We start from the raw sequence: 12144 nt of genomic DNA, 5'->3' as shown, positions 1-12144 counted from the left end.
ATTTCAAACAAGATGTGAAATTTATTTGGGGGCCTCTCCTTCCCTTCTGTACTTTTGTTTTAATGAAAACTAGGGAGTTTGTGTAGCCTTCTATATCAAGTTCATTAATTTTGTGGAAGCAATGAGAAGAAGAATAATCTATTATCTTTATAAACTTTCCATTTTGCTTCTTTTGTCTTCAAATAGTTGCATTCTTTTCTCTTCCATTTAAAGAATCTAGTATATGAGGAATCATACTAAATTGTAAGGGAACTGTTCTCAAATTTCAATGGGCAGCTATAACAAATGATAATGTAGTCTTAGGCTTATGCCAGTAATGTGCATGGTTTGACAGTTTTAGCTCAGAACAATCCACCTACCTTTGGTCTTATTGAAGACCCTTTTTATCCCCGTTCCTTTGTCTCCATTCCCACCCCACCCTGGATCTTCTCCCTTCTCCTTCCCTCCAGCTAGAATATGGAATTAAAGTTTAAAGTTAAATATTCTGTATCATAAGTAGAATTTTAGATTTATTTACTAGTTTCTTGACTTGTATAGCTTTTGAATTTTCTTATCCTTTCCTTGAATTATTAGTCCTCCATTTTTAAGTATTTGGTTTTTGTTTGTTTAGCTCTTCAGAGCTATCTTTTTCATTTTTATTTATGAGAAGCATTTCTGTAACACTACCTTCAGATTTATCTGTTTGATTTTCCTGACTCAAACCTTTTTCTTTGCATGTCCAGGTTAGCAAGAAGAAAGTTAATTCTGCAGAGTTTGGATGGATGTATTATCCATGTAGGGATATAGATATGGAAATATGTACATACATACACACACATACATGGAAGTCTTTTCCTGAAAAAGTTCTCATGCCCTGCACAGCTAAGAGAACTGGTCTAAGGATTGATCTTTGATACTTCCAAGACCCTGTTTGTGGAAAGTAGTAATCAGAGGACTTGTTCTTACCTTTTTGATAACTCTTACTGGGCTTGACAATTTTAAACTGCTATACTCTTTTGGATTAACCTTGAGATCATCTGAAGCAGTTCATTAACAAAGTTGATTTTTGGTGATAAAATAAATATAGACGAGAAATTTACGGAATTATAGGAGTAAAAATCCAGTGTTTTCCAGAGGTTTTTAGAATAGATCTCACCTTTTGTTATTCTGTGAGATAATATTTATATTCACATTTAGTCAGTATGTTGTTCCTAGTGCCTATCTTTGTGAAGTCAATTGGGTAATGGAAGATAGTTGAGAGATTTTTCATTCATTGTAATCTATTTCATTAGACAATTCATTCTAATGCTTTCTTGAGTACACTGCATTCATCTCGGTGCAGAAGCCAGATAGTCTTCAGTAAGGTCAATCTGGTTTTTCTTGTTTTTTAAATCATGAAAACAGACCTTTCTGTATAAAAAGGTAGCCACTTTTTAAAGGTAGGCAGAAATGAAATAAAGTTTATAAGGAATATTTAGCACTACTTGCTCCAGAAAGCTTTACTGGCCAGGAATGTTCCTGTTGAATTTAATAATATCAGTAGGAAAATGGAGATAGATGGAAGTTCCTAGTTTGTGGGTTTTTTTCTTTTTTATTTCTCTAGAAATTTTAACTTAAATTTATTTTCACTTAATTTACTAGTATCTATTTTATGATGTTTATCTTCTGATTTTAAATTAAATTTTTTCCAAGTTAACAGAAAATAATTTACATTTAGACATAGAGCTCTTTCCTGCTGTCAGTAGGGTTTTCAGCTTTTGTCCAGATTCATTTAACTGGCATTGATTTAGTCTTTCTACTCTAATTTCCAACTGTATGAAATTGGGAATGATGTATAACCTACCTCATAGTAGGAAAATTTAATTAAAAATTTACTTTTGACTAGTAGAAAGACTTAATGTTAATTTCAGATAGAATTTCTTGCCAGAGCATATCCTTATGAAAGCATATTCTGAAAGAATACCTATTTCTTACTTACCTAAGCTTAACGTGGCTTAGATGGGAAGGGGCAAAAAATGATTTTAAAACAATAAAACTTGGCCTCGCATGCACAAGGCCCTGGGTTCAATCCCCAGCACTGCAAAAATAAATAAATAAATAAATAAATAAATAAAATAAAACACATAAATGTATTTATGCATATCTTAACTGCCTGGCAGTTTCTTAATGTAATGTTGCCTTTAAATTTATATTGTGATAAAATTATATTCACCATAATTATATTAAGAATTGCAGATTTATATTGTCTTGTATTCTCCTCCTCTTGTAACCTTCAGGAAATACTTTACAAACCATTTTTGACAAGTGATTCTAAATTCATTTTATGTCACCACCATTATGTATTTATTGGATGAAAGTGTATTTACAACCTAGTATATTTGTATATATTTGAAATTTGATAAAAGATCAATGAAAATAGTACTTTCTATTAGGACATGATATCCTAATATTTTCTCCTCTGTTCTATTTAATTTTTTGAAAATGATGCTACCAATCTGTATATAGGAAAAGCATTGGTCTGTTTTGCCCAGATAAGTCTGAGCATTTAGATGTTATTGCACTATATTCAAATATGAAGGCAAAAGCTTAGATAACTTAATATGCATAGATTTTATGTATCTGATCATAGTAAAGCTTCTTATTTATGTAGAAACATCTTTATTTTTAAATGGTGCCTCCTAAGGATTAAATCTATGCCAGGAAAAATTTTTATTATTGGAAAATAGAGTAGCTCAAGTGACTGATGAGCCCTGTATAAGAACTAGTTATTCAGCCAAATAATAATCTTGAATTCTCACTTGTCATTGACCTGCTTGTTCTCCACCATACTTTCTCAAGTTTTTCCTTAGTTTTTTATTTGTTCTTTCAGTCCTTGTTGGCTGGAGAATTGTTCTTTTAAGGAGTCCGTATCCTCTGGTTAATCTTTGTAAGAACTATTTAAAAATCATATTCTCAAATTATTCATGTAGAAAACTATAATGTAAATATTTTAAAATTAGGTGTATATTTAAGAAAGGGCAAAAGACTAATATTAGTTGAGTGATTATAATGGTTCTTAATGTGTTAAGTACTTTTCTGGGTATTTTATTTAAATTATCACTTGATTTTTATGATAACTCAGAGTCAAAGCAATTATACTAATTTATAATATGGAAAATGTAAGCAAATAAATCAGAATAATGTAGTAGTTTGTGCAGGTTAAGTGTACAAACCAGAATAAATTCCATTCTATATCTAGAGACTAAACCTTATGTATTTATTGCATATACTATAACCCTTTCTTTAAAATTAACATTTTCCCTATATATAATACAATTCTGTGACTCAGTATGGAGGAATTAAAAGAACAGACAAATTTTGGCATATTTCCTCCAAGTCTTTTTTATTCTGTTTTATAAAGTTAGAATCTTATGTATTTGCAATTTTTTTGTTTTGCTTTTATACATAGCATCATTATGTAAACATTTTTCACCCAGTAAATATTTCTTGAAATCCTTGTTTGATGGGTGATAATGCATTATTATATGGATATACTTTAACTTAATCTTTTCCTGTTGTTTGACATTGATGTTGTTTCTAGTTACCGTGATATTATTGCAGAGCAATCTACTTTGTATGTAAATCACTGTCAGCACATTTTCTTAAGTAAATTTATTGTACATTTTTTGATTATAGGGTATGCACTCTATATTGGTACTAATGTGTGTTGCTGTCAAATATGCTCATAAGGTGTAAGTTTACATGGTTCAATTTGATTGACTCTATCATGTAACTGTAATCAATATTGCATGTAAAGATAGCTTCAGCCTTAATGCTTTAAGTAGAAATAAACTGTGACTTTTCACAAAAGTAAAATATTTTTAAATGAAATGGAAACTTAGATAAGTTGGTAGAAACTGAATTAATTCAATTTTACAGTTAAGCTGATTAACATAAAATGTAATATTGTATACATATTGTATACATTTTTGCAGCTGATTTCAAATGTCACCAGTATATAACCATTGATTAATTGACTATAAAATTGTACCTAAATCATGGTCCAGTAGGCCTTCGCATAAACCTAGTCACATATTAGTTTCTTTCAATACCTGCAATTATGGGAGAGACAATAGTTAGTGTTCCTGTGTTTCTTTATCAAGCTTTTTATAATAATTGGTTATGAAGATTATGGGATTGTTTCTTTAGCCAGTATTTGTTGCTGTCCACAGTACTTTCAGTATCCTATTCTGGATGTACCATGCATATTGGTTATACCAATGGAATTGTATTATTATGATACTATTTAAAATAGTTTTTTTTTTCCTTTTGGCCCCTGAACTACTCTACATCTGAGAGGTAGATGCTGATAGGTTTTGTATTTTTGTATCTTTAAGATATAGATCCATTAAATTAACCATGTCACTCTTATGCATCTGTAGTAAATACTTTTTTTTTTTAATGGTACCAGGGATTGAACCCAGAAGCACTTAACTATTGAACCATATCCCCAGGCCTTGTTTAAAAAAATATTTTATTTAGAGACAGCATCTCACTGAGTTGCTTTGAGCCTTGCTAAGTTGCAGAGGCTAGCTTTAAACATAGATTCCTCCTGCCTTAGCCTCTCAAGCTGCTGGGATTACAGGCGTGAGCCACCATGCCTGGCCTGTAGTAAATACTTTTAAGTCACTCTTAATCACTGATACTTTAAAGCAGTTAATTCGTTATCAACTTAGAAAAGCCATTTAACTCCTTATTTCTGAATTTATAAATAATTTATGTTTATCAATCCATTATCCTCTAAGTTTTCTGAGCTGTAGACATCATTGTGAGATCTAGAAGAATAAGAGGGTTCCTGGTTTCCAGAAAAAATAGAAGACACAACTGGCTTTGTGTGAACTCTAGAGCAAAAATCTTTGGATATTGTTGTACTAGGGACCTAGTAAAATCTTCCATTTCCACAGTGATGTGGAATATGTAGTTTATGTAATATATGACTTCATATTTACATTAAGGTTAGATTATACCTTTAATGATCTTTAGTGCAGTAGCAGTAATAAAAGTAAACTAACAAATACTGAAGTTTATTTAGTTCTATAATCTATAAGAAATTCTAAAACTATTTTGTTATAATTTCTACTTCCTTTATGAGGGATTAGCTGGGGCCAAACCTTTTTAGGTCTTTGGAGTATAAATATTAACTTGTGTCAAAATTCGCTTCAATATTTTGTTTGGTAAGATTCAGGTGATTCCTTATAAATGTGAGAAGTTTTACATGTACCTGTCTATGGACATGAATATGTGTACTCACATGCAAACCACTTTAGTAAGGAGGTATAAATCCCTTTAAGAAATGTTTTTTATCAGATCCAGATATCTTACATAAAATAATAAATAATGACTAGAAAAACAACAATAGCAAAGCGAATACCTTTGGCTGCTACCCAGTCACAGCAATCTTTGGTGTTGTGTGTGGTCTCTGACACCATTGTCCTGTCTTTTTCTTGTCTCTGCTCTCCCATTGTGCCATTGGCAAGGAGTTGAGAAGTTAGTCCATTACTTCTCTGACAAAGCGTGGTACAGTACAATTTCAGATTTTTTTCCTACCACCTCCCTCATAGTCACTTTTTGTTTTTGCTTTTGTTTTTTTCCAGTTTGCATGATGCATGTCAGAGCCTGCATGAGATTACAGGCATGTTACAGATGGCTCCATTTCCATCTTCCTTTTAACTTTTAAAGTGTATTTAATAATGTTACAATAAACTGGTATATATCTAGAAAATAATTTTAGGTAATTCCTATGTGTGTTACACAGTAGCATTTTACACTTCAGTACATTTGCTGATTTCTGCTTTGCACACTGTGGCATATTTTTTTTTTTGCTCAATCAGAACTTGACATTTATAGCTGCCCTCTTTTTGCTCGTGATCCCAGAACAAGAATGCTTACAAAACCTGAGAATTTTTCCTTAAGCTTATACTAGAAATCTGTGAGGCAATATGAAACAGTAAAGGTGAAGAATTTTTCTCAGTGGTGAGTGCTGATTTACCTTTTCTCAATATTCAGTATTTCTCCATGAAATCACTGTGGAACTACCTCTTTCCAGAAATACTGTTTCACAATGTGGCTTGAGTTTGATGTCTGAGACTTATCCTGAGTAGGTGAAATCAGCAAAGAAGAAAACAGGATATTATCTAGGAAAGTTACTAAACTGAATGATGGTATTGAATTTGTCTTCAGATTCTTAAATATATTAAAACTTTGAATAATCATCTAGCTATATTGATATTCTGAAAGCCTGTGAACTCATCAAAACTTGAAATAACATAGAATAATAAAGTTTTAGTGCTGCCTTTTAATTCTCTGATGGTTCAGATTTCAGCTTTGCCATTTGCTAACGTGTGAAATTTGAATATGTTACTCAACTTCTTTAAACCTCAGTTTACTCATTTCAAAAGTAGGAAGACAATACCTTCTACTTATAGTCTCATGAGAGTTAGAAACTACGCATACAGACTTGACGTTTGAATTGCTACCCTTGGGAAGAAGGGAACCATTTTCTTTCAGAGAGCAGAGAATAACATTTTTCAAGTATTTGTAATGTGCCAGACATTGTATTAAGCACTTTCTGTGGATGTTATTGTTTATTTTTTACAACAATTCTAATAGATATATAATGGTATTATCCTCACTTTATAAATTATGAAATTCCATTTCAGGGCAGTGAAATCATTTGCCCAATATCTCACCAGTAGTAAGGGATAGAATCAGGACTTAAACTGAGATCAGTCTGACTCCACAAGTTAAGTGATTCAGTTCTATGTTGGACTGGCTCCTCATAGATCCGTGTGAGAGTTCTCTTTAAACTTCCAAGTGCTTTCCAGTCCTAGCTCCGGTTAATCATTTCTAGGAAGGCAGTAAAGGAATCCTGTTTTGTGTCATATTGGATATACCTGCTGTTGTAGAAACCTCATATTTTATAGCAACTAATTTATTATTGTCCTTATAAAGAACTTGCTTTCCCACCACCCAACACTAAGTTACATTTTGATCCATAGCTTGAATTCATCATTATACTTTTAATAATCATAGGTGACATTTATTGAGTACTTACTGTATGTTATGCTGTTTCACATGTGCAGTCATATTTAATTGTTAGAATTAGAAATAGAAAAGAAGTAGTGTGCCCTTCCTACTTGGTCCAGAAATGCCTAGTCTTCAGATCAAAAAATTTTGATGACCAAGTCTGTAAGTCAATATGACAGGTATTTGTGTTCTAATTAACATGTTCTTAATCTTTCTTTTCTAGTCTGATAAACATGAATTAAGTTAATCCCAAATTTATTGGGGAAAAAAATTTTCCTATTATCAGGTATCTTTTTAATCATTAATGTTCCATCACTGACCTTTTTGTAAGTGTTATTTGATGATTTAGAACCAAATAAATAGTTGTTGGCCATATGGCTAACATTCATTCATTTACTTATTCATTTTTCTAGCAAGTATAAATTTAATCCATGCTATGGGCCAAAACAAAAAAATCAGAGTTTTTTTCCTTTCTTGTCTATTTGGCAAAATCCTACTCACCCTTTAAAAACTCAGTATAGATAGTTTACAATTTGGGGATGCCTTTTGTGTCATTTCCAGTCAGGCATGTTACTTTATTGTTCCCATATTATGTATGCTTGAGACAGGGTTTCATCATTTGTTTACCTTACCATTTCTTTCAGGAGGCCCATCAAGCACAAGAACTACATCATGTTCAGTTTCAGATTTTCCCACACCTAATATAGTACCTGGTACACAATAGACATTTAAAAAATGAATAGTCTTTAATAGTCCTACCTCATTTACATGAGGATATGGGATCTTTATAGTTAGATTCATCCAAAAGATGTGTGAGTGTACCTTTTATGACCATAGAAGCAGTAGTAAATGTGCACAAGATGAACTGTTAATATTTTGCCTTTATATGAGTATTTAGAATTAGGGGAACTTGTAGTATAAACACCAACCCCATCAAAACACTTCTCTTTTGCTTGCTAGAGGTTAGGGGTAGCTTGCCTGCAGGTGATTAATGTCAACTCAGTCCTTAGTGGGTAACCACTTCCACAGAGTCTTTTATATATTAGGAGCAAGTTGTCTCCTTAGTCTCACATTATAGTCATTTCTTATTCTGCTTGAAAAAGACTTTGTTGCTTCAGGTGGAATAGATTTCCCACTTTCATTTTCAAGTAAATAATAAAACATGACGTTTATTTTGGGATAGGGAAATTATATGACTAAATTGATTTTTAACAAATATATAAAAAATGCATTATTTTTCGCATATAGAAGTCACCAATTTATTTAATGTAATTAGATGATAATTTAGACTTTGTTTAATCTAATTCCTCTCAGTAAGACTTGACATTTTATTTACTCTTAAAACCCTGGCCATTTTCTAATTCTTTAATATTTGAAATGGTACTTTATTACATTTAATGCAAGCAGCAAATCTTTCTGCTGTGTCACCATTTATTTCTCTGGTAGGAGTGGTCAGTTGGGTAATCAGAACAGTACAAATACATAATTTACAAGCCATAGGGCACCTTTCTGGAAGTTTGGTTGTCTTAATGATCAGTTTATTACTTTGTCTTTTTGGGGAAATCATTCCTTTTTATGCTTTGAGCTGATAATATATGTTTATACCTTTTTCCTATAGACATTACAATAAAATTATTTTTTTAAATTGTCACTGATATTTTAAAAAAAACTAAAATTGTTTTAAGATTTTTAACTTTCAGACAAAAATACTTTATTGTGTTTGAAGGTGAAAAGAGAAAACTAATCCCCATGCAACCATTTATTGCTGCCCACTTTTTCTTTCCTGCTTTCTGCCCACCACCTTCCTTTGGTAGAGTTTGGTTTCCTTAATATGGTCCTTCTCTGTTTTTCCTCTTAATAGTTCTAAGACTATTTTCTAGAGAACTTGAAGGAGAATCTATTGAATTAATTTTTTGGTGATTTTTAGGAACTTCCATGTTGAAGGATAATTTATTCATCTCTGTGGTGATTGTAAAATGCCCAGTATCTTTAAAGTCTGGAATATTTAGCTTTAGCAACAATTAATTTGGGTTGTTTAAACTGTTTGCAATAAAATCAGCATATCTCTGAATGGATTAATTCTGAGTAGTCACTGTCTTGATTTTTTTTTTTTTTTTTTAAGTAGCAGGTCAGCCCTTTAATCATCATGGCCAGCTGTCCCTCACTGAGTTATTAACCTGTTCTCAGTCACTTCCAGCCATGCCATAATCTAATCCCTGATTACTGATCCTGGGCAGCCATTCTCTACTGCTAGTCAGTGAGGTGAAAGAGCACAGATGATGTAGTGAAATAGGTCTACCCCTTCTATGGGAGAAATTAGATATATTGGGTAGATTTATTTGTAGATTGACATAGTAAAGAAATTATTTTTTTTAGTGAAAAAGCCCACATTACTTATTAGGAAGAAAAGAACAATTATACATTTGTTACAACCCACCCCTGTATAAAGACAGGCCCCGTAGACCCTGCTCCATATATTGAAAGATATATGGAGCCATTGAAAGATACCTGTGAAGATTAATATTTTTCCCATATTTATATGGTAATTGCATGTTTCTTCTCATTTTTGTGGAATGTAACTATGCAGTTAGCCACAGAGAAATTCATGTTAGCCTTGAACTTTGCCATTGTAAGCTTCTGTCAGTTCTGTCAGATACTATTTCAGATTTGTTTTACTCTCAGCCAATCATTCACAAGCCTGGTTTTTTTCTTTTTATTGTTGCTGGGCATTGAACCCAGAGCTTCACAGATGCTAGATAAGTGCTTTGCCACTGAGCTCCATCCACAAAGTTTACCATTTTTAATTTTACTAAATGAATATTCACTCTTGGGTATGGTCTGTATGTTTTCCACATGTCATCTATAATGACAGTGAGACAGAATAAAATAAAAACATTTTATTCTCAAACTTTTCAAAATGAATAGTGAAAGCAGGCTGAGTATTTTGTTCAAATAATTAGAATTTCACATTAGCTGACAATAGAATCTTTATTTTAAATTTTATTTACTGGTAATTTTGATTCTTGACAAAGGTACAGTGCTTGGTAACATGATATACAACTTTACATTAAAAATACCTTTAAAATGGATAATATTCCGAACCTCACAGTTAAATCTGAGTGCTTCATGGAGATTAAACCAAAGTGCTATAGAAATCATTCTGTCATTTTCTCTTGCAAATAAGGTTGTAAGTCCTTAATCTATTAAGGCAGGAGTTTTTTCTATAATGAATTACTACTTTAAAGATTTTCCCCCTACTTAATTTTGGATCTTGTTTAGTGTTCATTGCCTGTATCATTTTTTTGTTTGCATTCGCACTTGTATATGTGTGTCATGAATTCATTTGAATTACTTTTAAAAATCCCATATACTTTCCATATTAATATATAATAAATACCTACAGACCCTAATTGGAATTTATCCTGCATTATTTCTGTGTGACATTTCTAACATAAATCTGCTGCTAATGTTGTTTTTAATTTTAACAGCCTCAAGTACTACAGCCTTCCAGCAGCCTGCCCAGACCCACAGACCACGCCCAGGGAAAACTAATAAAGTCACAACATATCGAGGCCCACAGTGAGCATGCAGTCCAGGGCATGCACCAGAGCCATGCCCTTCCAGATGGAGGCCTTACACATGGCTTGCAACAAGAAAACAATTATGATTTGGAAAACCGGCCCTCTTCGTCAAGCCCACAGTTCAAAATGGATATAGCTAAGAGTGCACCTTCTGAAGCGAACTTGAACGTGACCATGAATGTTCAAGAGCCTTATCATTTGACAAAGAATCAGATTAGTGACATGCAGTTTGTACCTACTTCTCTACAGACACCGCCCCAGTTAAGTATAGTAGACCAGGCTAAGAGAATTGGAAGAGATCAGTCTCCACCGGTGGGCTACCCGTCTCAGCCCAAATCCTTAAAATTGTTAAAGCCATCCATCTTAAGTTCTTTGGCACCCCCTCCAGATTCTGAATCATCTCCAAGTAGGACTCCCATTTGTAAGAAGTCACCGACAATCACACCATGTAATTCAGCAAAACTACAGCCAGCATCTAGTCAAACAAATCTGGCAAATAATCTGAATCTGAAAACATCTAAGCTCCGTCCCCCTTCCAGCTCTTTCAAACAAAAACAGATCAGCAACTCCCAACTAGAGCCTCAAAACTTCCCGTCCAAGACAAGCATCCCAAGGCCACTAGCACGACAAAAAGAAATCATGCAGAATCCAAATGGCAATTTGCATTCTGGGGATTGTTTGGCCTCTAATCGATATTCTCGTCTTCCTAAACCAAAGATACATTAAGTACATAGCCATCACCTGCCAATTTTTTTTTTTTTTTTTTAACAATCTGTTCTGTAATAGCTTTATGTGCAATTTGCTACCATGTTGGAGGTTCCACTGAAAGCGTGCAACTCTTAAAATTAAAATGTGGAAGCTTCTGCTAGTTTGGCTCTTCCATTTTATATCCTGGTTGAAGTATATACCATTTGAGCATACTCATCTCAGGTAAACAGAAGTTTGCTTTCCCATCTCAGAGGCCCACAGAAGTCTCTAATCATGGTATTCATCCCTCTGCACATCAGCAAAGTAATAATATTTCTCTTAGCAGGCAAGAAGTAGGCTTTGCTGATTTAGTCCTATTGTATCTGTATTAATTGTGGTTATCCGAACCCTAGCCCCTTTCGCTTGTTCCTCCTGTGACTATGGCTACTTATTTAACTCAAGATGTGGTGATGATGGAAGATGGTAGTCTGTAGAGTTCCTGGCCAGTGCTTTATATATTTAAAGGTCTATGCAAAAGTTTGTGATAAATAAAGGAGAAGGAGATCAGGCTTTTAATGGGAAGACTATGTAAGTTTTATTTTTTTCTTACTAGAATCAGCAGGCTAGTCTGTTTATTTGTTTACCAAATTCCCCAGACTGAAAATGTTCAGTATTATATATAAACCAATTATATGTTGCTTTAAAATCTTGTTTTTCATACACACATATACAATTTGTGCTTGTATTGCTACTGGGTAAATTTGGAGAGCTTGAATACACCTGAAACCTATACCTATGGTGTATCCATTTGTAACATATGTTGGTGCTAGAG

General features: G+C 33.0%; 1 protein-coding gene across 7 annotated transcripts in view; it reads left to right on the top strand.

Moving 5' to 3' along the window:
* The window catches only part of CCSER2 (coiled-coil serine rich protein 2), a 172038-nt gene extending 160549 nt beyond the window's left edge, over positions 1-11489 (top strand). For 4 of the 7 annotated variants that reach the window (XM_079138197.1, XM_079138196.1, XM_079138195.1 and 1 more), the window contains one exon: positions 10533-11489. In XM_079138197.1, coding sequence (XP_078994323.1) covers positions 10533-11351 — 819 coding nt within the window. In that variant the 3' untranslated portion in view covers positions 11352-11489. Of the gene's footprint in view, positions 1-5495; positions 5536-10532 lie in introns of all 7 variants that reach the window. The other 3 variants (XM_079138198.1, XM_079138200.1, XM_079138199.1) reach the window with 2 other exon arrangements.
* Positions 11490-12144: the final 655 nt, after the last annotated feature.

This window comes from Sciurus vulgaris (genome assembly GCF_902686455.1).
Source record: "Sciurus vulgaris genome assembly, chromosome: 4".
Classification (NCBI taxonomy): domain Eukaryota; kingdom Metazoa; phylum Chordata; class Mammalia; order Rodentia; family Sciuridae; genus Sciurus; species Sciurus vulgaris.
Note: the sequence above shows the minus strand (reverse complement) of the source record. Positions and strands in the feature narration are given on the sequence as shown.